The following is a 12,300-nucleotide window of genomic DNA, read 5'->3' as shown; positions in this document are numbered from 1 at the left end:
TACCGTGTGGGGGTCCCCAGGGGGTCCCTCTACTGTACTGTACTGTACTGTACTGTACTGTACTGTACTGTACTGTCACACCCAAAATCATGTAATGGCTGTTAAAAACTGTGCACAGTGTAAAGCTCAACAGCGCCACTTTGTCACCTGTTGGTACTCTAAACATACAGACATACTTGCTTAACCCATTTTGGGCGGGAACCCTGTTGGTGTTTTAAGCATTATGTTATACTTTATTGAAAAATAGCAGATCTACAAGCTCGTAGCGTGACTTCACCACTCAAAAATAGTCATGAATCATACGTAAGCTAAGCACGTAACAGTGGAATATATCATATAGATCTAAGTTACATAAGTTGAGCCTTTGCATACGCCTGTAAGGTCGTCGGGGCTAGGACAAGTGCTACGGCAAGTGCTATGGGCCAACACGCTAACTCTGTCACTTCGACCGTTTCAGACGTGGGAAGGCTCGCCGGAACAGGGCAGAGATTTTTTCCAAAAATAATCAAAGTGCAGTACAGACTATAGAAAAGAGTACACAATACATGACAGAGCACAGTACAGTACGGTAACTATAACAATACATGTAGTTTTTCTGCATGTCTGAGTGCGTTGTGTGTGCGCGTGCACACCGTTATCACCCGAGTGGGGGGAAAAAAAGCTTTGGGCTTGTCGTATCCGGCGCCCAATCTGCTCTTGGTTTACAGAGGGGGAGTGTGAAGGGGTTATCTGTCCCACTCTGATATGCACAGATAAGGGCCCTTGCCCGCTGTTTAAACACCAGGGGCCCATGGTATTAGAGCACTGTGGCCAGCGACCCCCCTCCTCTCCTTTCACCACAATGGAAGAGCAGGCTGTGGCTGTTGCTGCTGCCGAGGGCAGCGTGTGAGCATGTGTCTGGGGGCGTGAGCATGTGTGTGTGCGGCTGTGCGCACACGCACGTGTGTGTACTTGAATTACTATACTTTTGAGGGCCAAATGCCCCCCATCAGTACAATGTTTTATACTAATTAGATAGTATACAATTAGGAATATTGTATAGGGTTAGCATTATGGCATTTAGAGGTTAGGTTTGGGGGTTGGGGTGTTTATACTTGTCGTGCACTGAAAACAGTAGATCTAAAAAGCTCACAATGGGCTGCAATTGTAGTATAACTCAGGCTTTAGGGTTAGTGTTGAAAATGGCACCAGACAGTAGTATACTTAATACTGTGTGTATATGTATGTATGCATGTATGTATATATATATATATATATATATATATATATATATATATATATATATATATATATATATATATATATATATGTGTGTGTGTGTGTGTGTGTGTGTGTGTGTGTGTGTGTGTGTGTGTGTGTGTGTGTGTGATGGGAGGGCAGAGAGCGGAGGGTGCCATTCATTTACTGCTCTCATTCATCTACCCCTCACACGCGAGTACATCTGCACACAAGCACGCCGGCAGCAATATGAAAAGACAAGGTTAAGGCGTTGATGGTTATCAGAAATCTTTAACGGCTATACGCTGCAAAGCCTTTCTGAAAATAGGTTTATTTATTTTTTTCCTCTTTCACTTATGTGATGTACATTACAGCGAGGGTCAGTCATTTGCATGAGAATGGATGTTTAAGTGAAAGAGATAAACCCAAGGCTAGTTCCCTTGAATTGGATGCTGTGTTTGGAATACCAAGCAGCGCCCCCCTGCCCCCCCCCAACCACCACCCGCCCCACATACACCCACCCTCCAGAGTTAGGCCGGCTTGCATGACGCATTTACTTTCCTAATAATCACTCAGAGCCGTCCCACGTTGATTGTTTTTCGTGGTGCGAGGGTTACTAAAATATTTCTGTAATCCCGTCCCCCTGAAGTGGTGCGGGGACAACACTCAACCTCGGGCTTCCTTTAAGAAATAAATCTAGGGCTTGTCAAACGTGTCCCCGCATGGGCGGAAAGTGAGTGACAGAGGGAAAGTGAAGGAGCTGGGAATAAGAGCAGGACAAATACAAGAAAAAGGGGAAAACAAACTTGTCATGGTGAGATGGAGCTTTGCTTTTGATTCAGTCAATTGAACTTGTGGCGGCTGCAAAAACAAGGGCGGCCCTTGATTTAACTTTTCTTTTTTTTCCCACTTATAAATCTAACATATCTATACCCGTCTCTGGAGGGCAACTCCAAGGTAGCGCCGCCTGCTAGCAAAACACATCTAGCTGCTCTCCTTCTGTGAACCCCCCCCCCACACACACACACACACACACACACCCCCCCCCTAACCCCTCCTTCCACACCACTTGAGGAGCCGATATATTATACAATTCATTCAGTCTGTGTGTTGTTGTTTTTTTATGATATAATCCAGGGCACAGAGGAATGAATGGGAGCAGGGTCTAAATTTATACAGGAAGTGAGTACTTTCTGGTGCATTCATTTTATCATGAGTGCGAGCGCACGCACCCACGCGCACACACACACACACACACACACACACACACACACACACACACCTAACACCAAGGACCTGTGCCACATCTGGAAACAATTAGGCTCATGTTTGACTTGACCCGCTTGCACCAAATGAACTCCGTCTTTTTTTTTCTTCTTTTTTTACGTGTTTGCATTCAGAGACAGCGATGGCCGTGACATGGGGGGCGGCTGGGAGAACGACGTGTAATTAGTGACGAGAAACAAAGCCCCCGTGCGCCATGGGCAGCAGTCTGCTCGAATGAAAACAACTGTAATCACATCAAAAGTGTTAGCAGCTTGGGGTCGGCAGTGGAAAGGTACGAAATTGATATATTACAAATCAGTGGGCCCACATTGGGACTTGTTGAGGACACAGGCATCTGTGTGGATGGTAAGTATGAAACGTAGTGGTGGTGGTGGGGGAGGTGGGGGCGGGGGGGGGTCGGTCAGCGCACCAGCCCCTTTCATGTGCGGCAGGACAGGGCAGACAGTGCATGACGCAACATTTGATTTTTCCACACTTCAGACGTCTGAAACCTGTCAAGACATTTGAAGTACGATATCAAACGGCCGACATCTCGGAGTATCTGCTCATCTAAATTTACCCATTAGTATTCTAAAGGGGAGGGGGGGGGGGCGAGGCGAGCAGATCAATGCATGAAACGGTTTGGAAATCTCCTTTGATACGAGATTTCCCAGCCCGGCAAATTGATGAAATTCTGCATGAAATGCAAGCAACCCCATCTCACACGACCACCGATTCTCAAGCAGAGGCTGCGATAACCTGCTATGACCTCAAAGATGTCCATGATATGTTAACGGCATCCTGCAAGCCACATAAATAACAAAAACATCCATCTGAATATGCCCGAAACGTCTTCATAAAAACCTTGCAGTGAGCAATAAACATGAACACCGCAAACCACTTTCAACCTGATGTCTCAATTTTTGGGCAGGTCATATTTTTTTAAATAAAAGAAATAGCAGATCTAGGCAAGCTCACATAGCGTCACGGCGGTGAGCGAACAAGAGGGCATAAGTGGCTGAGCTGTATTATTTTAGAAATCTATACAAATACGCTACCACATCAATAAATAATAATAAAATACCAGTTCAAGCTACTGAAAATAGTGTTTGCATTCTGAATACAGCCGTGAAGGGGGAGAAAAAAACAACCCACATCTAAATAACTTGTTCTACATGAGGAATCACCCAAGGACACTTGTCTCTGGAAAACATGTCATCATTCTGTACTAGTTTTATGTATTTTCTAAAGATTTTTTTTCAGGTGATGCCTACGGACTTGTCGGCTAAGGACCCGCTCTTTAAAAAACGGGAGTCAGTGAGTGGTGGGTGTTCAGATCCTCTGGTGAACTTTAACCGGTGCACACTCCCGTTGATTTAAGCAAACATTTCAGGCTGCACAGGTGGCCTTCAAGGTGGAGAATGCCAATGGTCACAAAGCAAAAACAAGACAAAAAAAAAGAAACCCGACAGAATCAATGAGGTGATGATGCAACAAAGTAAGTTCCAAGAACATATTTACACTACTGTAAATGCTCTTTTTTTTTAATCAGTTACTGTACCTGCTTCTATTTTAACAGGTTCATTCCATTGCAGTTTGTTTCTTTGAACCATGCAAGACAATTTACATATATTAGGGATATTTGACATTTCTGACCCATTTCCCTTTCTATCTCTATTCTTTTCCCTGTGTATTAAACTGCAAATGATGGTAGCTTGTATTCCTTTTTTGCTGCACCACCTGTAAACCTGTGATGTGAAATGTAACATGAAATCCTAGTAGTTATTTTTTCTTCCATAGTTGTATAAAAGGTTGTGAAACAATAAATGCAGTACTCTACCCCACCCCCGACCTACCCTCACTTGTCTTAGAGCCCAGGTTCGGCACTCATTTCCTGGGCTGGACAGTCTGGTCTGACCATAAAGCTAATATGGGCTGTCCTAGTGACCCCCTGGGAAGGGGGGCAGGGGGGTGGTCAAAGTGTGTGTGTGTGTGTGTGTGTGTGTGTGTGTGTGTGTGTGTGTGTGTGTGTGTGTGTGTGTGTGTGTGTGTGTGTGTGTGTGTGTGTGCACCAAGGGTGGCTACTTCTCATTAGCCGTCTCCCCTCCCCTCACAAGGTGTTACTATAGACTTCCAGTCACAAGGGCAAGCCTGGAAGTCATCAGAGGAGCGGACTTCATGATAAATCTACTTGGGTAGGCCTCATTTTTTGAGAGGGAGTATGGTGTGTGTATGTGTGTGTGTGTGTGTGTGTGTGTGTGTGTGTGTGTGTGTGTGTGTGTGTGTGTAATTGTAGGTGAGTGTGCACGTGTGAGTGGGCACAATCGCCCTACAGCAGGACGAATCGCCACAAAGTTCAATCAAACTAAAAATCAAGGTTATGAAATGCCATAGTTCCAAGGTTAAAACCCTAAATGCCATAGTTCCAAGGTTAAAACCCCAGGTCAGAATCAGGCAACCCAACACTGCATGTTCTCCTAACCGAACCCTCTGGGCATGTAAAAATAGCCCAACATTGAGCGGAAATATGCAAACATTCGGGGGGAAAATAGCACATGTACAAGCCAACAATGAAATGAGCTTGCAGATCGGCTATTTTCGCATTTTGACATAACAATTAGATAGTTTAAGTTGTGCAATCGCGATATTCCATATGGAATGGAATTTGAAAATATATTTCACATGTACGGTATTTCTACTGTATCAGGTGCTACTTTCTAGCAGTGCAATGGTTTCTCCAGTATTATCCCACACATCAGACGACCAGTGATTTACAAATATCAAAGGCACATCACAAACAAAAACTTTCTAAATGTGTAAATAAATTAAACCTAAATTGAATAACTGGGAGAAATTTTAAATCATAAAAAACAGCCTCAATGAATGAAATGGAAAGGAAGGAAGGAGAATTCTGTTCAGCCTACCTGTGCTGCTCCACGGATTCGTTGTCTGGTAGTTCGGCGCCGCAAACATTGCAGCGTTCGTGCTGGTGCCTGTGGCCGTGGTCCGGCTTCAGGCCCACGCCAGCCAGCTCCCCCAGCTTGCTGAAGAACTCCCTCTGGATGAAGCTCTGTGGCAGGAGTCCTCCGTACGCGCTGAAGTCCATGGACATGGCCAGCGCCGGAGACATGGGCAGCGACGACGCCATGGACGGCTGCACCATGGACATCATGACGTCTTTGTGATTGTGTGGCAGGGCGTACAGGGAGGCCAGGTGTTTCTCCGTCATGCCCGCCATGGCTTCAAGCCCCATCTGACCGAGGTCCGCCTGATGCTGGTCGTCGCGGACGTAGTGCAGTTGGCGGGCGCTGGTGATCACGCTGCTCCGCGTGGGCGTGCCGGGGCCGTCCCGGTTGCGGTCCTCGCCGGCCCGCTCTCCGTTGCTGGAGGCGCTGGACTCCATGTTCTGCGGGTTGTCGTGTCCGTTTCCGCCCACGTCCATCATCTCCGTCTTGATCTCGTGTGGCATCACGTGATGGTGGTGGTGGAGGGAGTTGGCGTGGATTAGGTGCTCGGCCCCGAAGCCCTGCTGGAGCAGGGACTGGCCGATGCTCATCAGGCTGTCTACGGCCGCTTTGGTGGGACTCATAGTGGAGAGGCTGAAAGAGGTGGAGACCGAGGGGCTCTGGTCGACCATGCCGGCGATGCCCGACCCGTGCAGACCGCCAGGCGGGTAGCCGGCGGTCTCCGTGGAATGCTTCTTGGAGTTCTTGCGGTTGCCCTTGCGCTCGTCGTCGTCCTCCGTGCTCGCGTCGTTGGCGTTGCCCTCCGTGTCGTTCTCGTCCGATGACTGAATGGTCTCCAGGATCTTGAGGCATTGCTCCTCCAGGTACTCGATCTCCAGGATCTCTGCCGCGTACAGCAGGTCGTCCAGGTCCTCCACCTTGGCCTGGAGCGTGGCCGTGTAGGCGTACTCCAAAATCTGTTGGAAGGTCTTTGGCGAGAGGAAGTCCAGGGTGTAGTGCTGGCTGCTGCGGTGGAAGAGGATCTCGAACATTTTGCTGGTGCACGCCAGGACCGTCCGGTGGGCGTGGAACTCCTGGCTGTCCACCATGATGACCACGTCGCAGAGGGTCCCGGCCAGACGCATCTGGTTGGCCTTCTGCAGGAGGGCCGTGGGGTGGTTGGGGTTCTGGAGTTGGATCACGCCCATTTTAGTTAAATCCATGATGCCGCTGCGATCCTCCGCGAGGCCAACTCATGAGGCTTGCTTTCCCCGCTCAGCTGTTTATTAGTCCGTTGTCTTTGTAAACAGGAAGTCTATCCTGGAAGAACAGAGAGGAAAAATAAGTCAATGCAAGACAATTCTGACAGTGCTGAAAATGTTGAGTAAGCCTAATAATCTTTACATTTTCAAATACCAACATCATTAGCAACGGTTCGAGGAAAAGCTGTGTAAACATTGTTGGGTGATGAAGAGTCCATAATTTCAATTCAAATAAAATGGTAAGTCTTGGTATATTATATGGTATTTAATTTATTTAACTAAGATGTAACAATGTATCAGAATCAAGAATCAGATCCAATGTCACATAGAAATCAACAGTATGCCAAATCTCTGATCGTAGAGAATGGTTCATACTAAGCTATTCACATTCAAAATGTAGCAGAAAGACTCTAGATTCCAGGGAGAAAATGAACAAAAGAGAGACACCAGCTCTTAAGAGACCAATAGACTGCATATATAAAAAACTAAACAAAAAACGAAATGTCCATCCTTCCACATTACTTAAATAACGGCCATATTCTTAATGTGTTCAGTTGATGGGCGGTTAAGTGAACGAGTGGGGTATCTCACTGCACGCCTCACAAAGACATTGTGAAATGAAATGGCATCTCACTCAGTATTCCCATCACAGAGAAGAGCAGAGAGCCGAGGAGGGCTAGAGGAGTGAGTGGCTGCCAGAAATGGTTTGAAAAGAGGACGAGGCAAAAGCAGACACCAACAACACTACATTAAATACAGTACAGCACCAATCAATGTACAGTATAATCTGTCTGCACATGAAGTAACTCCATTACGCAGCTGAACAGGATCAACCTGTAAGCCCTATTTTAGGTGAACTATTTAAAGGGTTTCTAAATACAATGAAGTTCCTGCAACGTATATATCTCTTTAAAGAGGTGAACGGTTAAAGAGAAAGGGAAAAGAAAAGGAGATTATATTACTGGCTGAAGTGGCTTTCCTTTCACAACGTGCAAGTTGATAAACTAGATAAACTAAATTGCCATCCTGGTAAAGTTGACATTAATGCGAATTAACCACAAATCTCATAGATAAACACCTACATTTAACCACAGGAAATACAACAATACAGCCAAGTCTGTTCAATTGCATTTGCAGTATAAATGCATCAATATATCTCCCTAACGAGAAACAAGTTTTTCAGCTCTCGTTTGCTTTCCGCCACAGGAGAGCACTATAGAAGGGATTTAGACAACCCCCTCCCCTCCCCAACACACACACACACACACACACACACACACACACACACACACTAAAATAAAATGTTCAAAGTTCAATGTAAAATGCGATGTTTATTAATGCAACACAAAGAAGTTGGAAGAACCCTAAGCAGGTGATGGCCAACACAAATAAGAGACCATATTAGGCTAAACTGAAAACTGGTAGCTATTATTTGCCCTGAGGAGTGCATGCAATAGAAAATAAATACTGTGTTGTCTAGGACATTGGACAGTTGTTTATCTGAGCTAAGCTATATTGATAAAGTAGAGAATGATAAAACTACATGTTATCTTACAACTGCCTGAGTGTGGATTTAGCCACACAGTCAGCAAAGGTCATGCATAAAAAGCCCAGCATTATCTTTATAACAGGAATGCCAATTTAGCTGCGATTTATGACCCCGGGGAATTATCAATGCCTGTTGCACGACTACAGTAAGGCTATTACGTTCACTCAACGGGGTGGCTTAACTTCAGTAATACGGTCTGCGTATAAATCGAAAGTTGTTGGTTTAGGATACTTTAGCCTTACGGATCACAGGTTAGCTTTCAAGGCTGCCTGTTGAGGGACATCGGTGCGTCTAGACGGCGCGCTAATATTGGAGAACCGAAGACGGACAAACGGTGCTCTGTACGCAGCAAACGTGTCAAATGTTGCCTTATTCTAGGTGGATGCAAGGCGATTTCTTTCGAAAATAACACACGGGATATTGAAAATAGCGCAATCAGCCACAACGTTGCCTAATCGAACGGCAGCCTTTATCAATTGGATCACGATTAGTCTTAACAACTGTAGCTGCATGCACCGTCGCGCACCTCTGACTGCAACCCAGACAGTGACAATAAAGAAATAAACACAGACCCGCATGCATCTTCCACACAGGGCTTTGTCCAAACAAACGATGTCCTCCTCCTAACATGCAGTTGTCCAAGAATAAACGCTCGACTCACTCACTTGTCTCAAGAGGACACGCTAGCTGGGACACGAATTGGGTGCTAAAAAAAAGTAGACGAGACCCGGGGATCCAGCAGCAGCTACCGCTTAGGATTCAGTTCCGTTCCATTTGTGATTAACACTCTGACACAGGTGGTACTGATAAGGGCACGCTTACATTCTTAGTTATACATTTACATCATTCTTCTAATCAAACGGGACAATTAACAAATTATATCTTCAGCTTGAAACGCACAGGCAGGAGACAGAAGAGACAGACAGACAGACAGATCAGTCTCGATAACAAATCAATTTGCATTTCATCCGTTGACAATTTCCCACCCCATAATAAACAGGACGCGTGTCATTATTATGGGGATTATTAGCCTACTATGTCCGAGAATCGTATATGTTTTGCCTTCTCTTAAATCAATCGAATCCCAGGTTATTACACCTATCGGCTGTATTACACTGTAGGCTACTGATAAGACAAATGGATCTATAATAATAATAAGGATGGATTCAGTTGAGACTATCACTATACTGTCAAATGATGTCACCGTGGATAAATGAGCGACACAAAGTGCGTAGGATATACTGGCAGACTGTGACGGTATAATACAAAGGGTCAGGGCGACATTATTCCAGCCGAAACGGTCAAAAGGCTACAATTTGTCAAATAATAAAGTCACATGGAAAGAGAGAGAGAGAGACGACAGCGAGCATCATAATAATGCCTGGCTGTCTGGGTCTCGGTACAAGACCAGACCTCACGTCCGCTTCCAGCGATCCCCCGAATACTAAAACAGACGCTTACGTCAATAAGACCGCACATCTATTGCAATAACCCGTGTGTGTGTGTGTGTGTGTGTGTGTGTGTGTGTGTGTGTGTGTGTGTGCGTGCGTGCGTGTTAATAGAAACTTCAACACCTTACAGCAGCACGGACGGGGTTATGCTTATGGCAATATTCCACTCCAGTGCGCATATATGATGTTCAGTTAGTTGCACGCAAAAAAAACTTGCTCGATACTTTTTCACACAACTCCGTGCACACACTGTAAGTTGACATGAGGTTGAAGTGGGGACAGCAGCAGCAGCAGCAGCAGCGGCGGCGGCGCACATTTTTTTTAACAGCAAAATAAATATGTGAAAAAAATGTACAAATGTGAATGAAAGTACATCGAGGAAACATTGATAGACTCGCTGCCGGCTCTCCGGCGTGTGGTCCATATTGGGTGTACTCACCTAAGTTGCACGTTTTTTTAGATTCCGTATGTGTGGATGTAGGGGCTGTACAGCATAGTAGCAGCGCAGTTCGCAGTACCCGCTCTCTCACACACGCTCTCACACACGCACTAAAACTCCTTTCTTCTTTCAGCTTAGCAAATCAACACATTGGTGACGTCAGCCGAGCCGAGCCGAGGCTCTCTCCTGACCGAATCCAAGCTAAACGCTGAGAAAGTGAGACACCTAGGGGGCTGTCTAATGTTAATGTCTGCTGTAGGTCTACAGGACGCCAATTACACTGCCTTGATTCCTACTCAATGCATGCATCATGTGTTCAACTAGCACTTTCATCAGGACCACTCCTACTGCCACTGTCTGCCACCACACTAATTATTATGAATTCATATAATACTGTGATGACATTATATTCATTGATTGATTGATTAATGGAAAATGTTATTAAAATATTGCAGAATGGGTACAGTACAGTCAAAGGAAGGTAAAGGTCAATACACAATACACAAACTGCTAAGAGGATAAAACCAGAAAAAGCAGTAAGACCTGATCACATCATTATTGTAAATGATAATAATAATAATAATAATAATGTGCCATTATTATTATTATTGACCAACAAACAAATTATAGGGTGTTCCTTTGAATGGGTTTGTGAGGGGTAAAAAATATATATATCCTAAAAGACCCCACACACAATCCCTTTCAACATCTGACATACTGTACACAGTTGTTGTCTAAAATCATTAGTTGACGACCCCTCATTTGTAACTTGATAGGCTATTGCGTTTGGGCCTTCGGGCTGCTTGCGACACACTACTGTGTTATGGTGCTGCGGGAGGCTCTTGTGTTTTGGTAGGGCAGCTTACAGGAAGTCCTGCAGTACAGTAGCCAACTAACAGTGTATGTATGTCATGATATATGACTCAGGGTTGAAACACTTATCTGCATCAGCATATTGATAACCATGATATGATGACTGTCCACTACTGTATCAGAGGGACCGACTATGTGCCAAATTATATGAGATGCATACCAGTACTTGTTCCTGCTCATTCTGATCTTATCTTATGTTTACATAAATAGGAACGTCATAGATCAACAGTTTACAAAGTTCACATTAAAAGAGTAAAGCCAGGGAGAAATTCAGCAATGTATGTCACCTGGCATACAGTAGGCTAAAATCAACAGCACTGGAGGGGAAAGTACCTCAGCACAATACCATTTTCAATACTTTATCTACTACATTACAAGCTCTATTTTCGTCCAACCCTTTATCCCTAAACTACTTTGCCTTTTTCACCATTTTGAAAAACAATTGAATTGTTAAATTAGTCACCATCTACAAGCTCACAACATGTCGATGTAGATTGGCTATTTTAACAATTCAAAAATGTTTTTCAAAATAGTAGAAAAGGGCAAAGTAGTTTAGGGATAAGGGGTTTAGCATGGATGAAAATAGAGCCCTACATCTCAGAGGAAAATGTTGTACTTTTTACTCCATTACAATTATTTGAAAACTTTAGTTTCACATTATTTTGTAGAATTTGGATTATTACAAAACACATACATTAACCATATTGATGGTAATGTATTTTATTGTTCACTATTGTGTTTTTTGTGGAGAAATTTTGAATCACTGCTAAATCTGGTGCATTTATGCTACATTATGTGTACTGTTAATATACTCTGTTTCATAAAAATTAACAAATACAGTAAAGTAAGCCATATTTTATACTTTGTTAAAAATAGCTGATCTATAAAAGCTCACTGCATCGCTGTGAACTTGTTGATCTCCTATTTTTTTAATATTGTAATTGTGACTGTAGTTCGCAGTTTACAAAGAAAACCTGCATTTCCCACCAGTCAGTAGGTCGGTCACGCCTCCATATATGGTCACACCTCGTGACATCACGCCTCCATATATGGTCAAGCCTAGTGACATCACGCCTGCATATATGGTCAAGCCTAGTGACATCACGCCTGCATATTATGGTCACACTTAGTAACATCACGCCTCCATATATGGTCACGCCTCGTGACATCACACCACCATATATCCCTGCTGTCCAGAGGAAACCTCATAACTCCAAAATGTTTCATTTTTCAGGAATGAAAAATAAAGGAAAACAATAAAACCTTATATTTTTTAAATGATGCAATACTGCCTCAT

At 44.3% G+C, this 12,300-nt stretch overlaps 2 protein-coding genes across 2 annotated transcripts in view; one reads left to right on the top strand and one right to left on the bottom strand.

Annotated features, from left to right (window-relative positions):
- The window catches only part of zbtb16a (zinc finger and BTB domain containing 16a), a 163,300-nt gene extending 153,067 nt beyond the window's left edge, over positions 1-10,233 (bottom strand). The window contains exons 1-2 of the mRNA XM_080780879.1: positions 10,131-10,233; positions 5,409-6,749 (exon numbers count right to left, since the gene is read on the bottom strand). Coding sequence (XP_080637005.1) covers positions 5,409-6,652 — 1,244 coding nt within the window. The 5' untranslated portion in view covers positions 6,653-6,749; positions 10,131-10,233. The remainder of the gene's footprint in view (positions 1-5,408; positions 6,750-10,130) is intronic.
- Positions 1-12,300, top strand: part of cyb5d2 (cytochrome b5 domain containing 2) — a 592,339-nt gene that overhangs the window by 316,035 nt on the left and 264,004 nt on the right. The gene's annotated exons all lie outside the window — the stretch shown is intronic.

The sequence above is a fragment of the Protomyctophum bolini genome, assembly GCF_963924005.1.
Source record: "Protomyctophum bolini genome assembly, chromosome: 13".
Taxonomy (NCBI): Eukaryota; Metazoa; Chordata; class Actinopteri; order Myctophiformes; family Myctophidae; genus Protomyctophum; species Protomyctophum bolini.
This window is presented reverse-complemented; position numbering and strand designations above follow the sequence as displayed.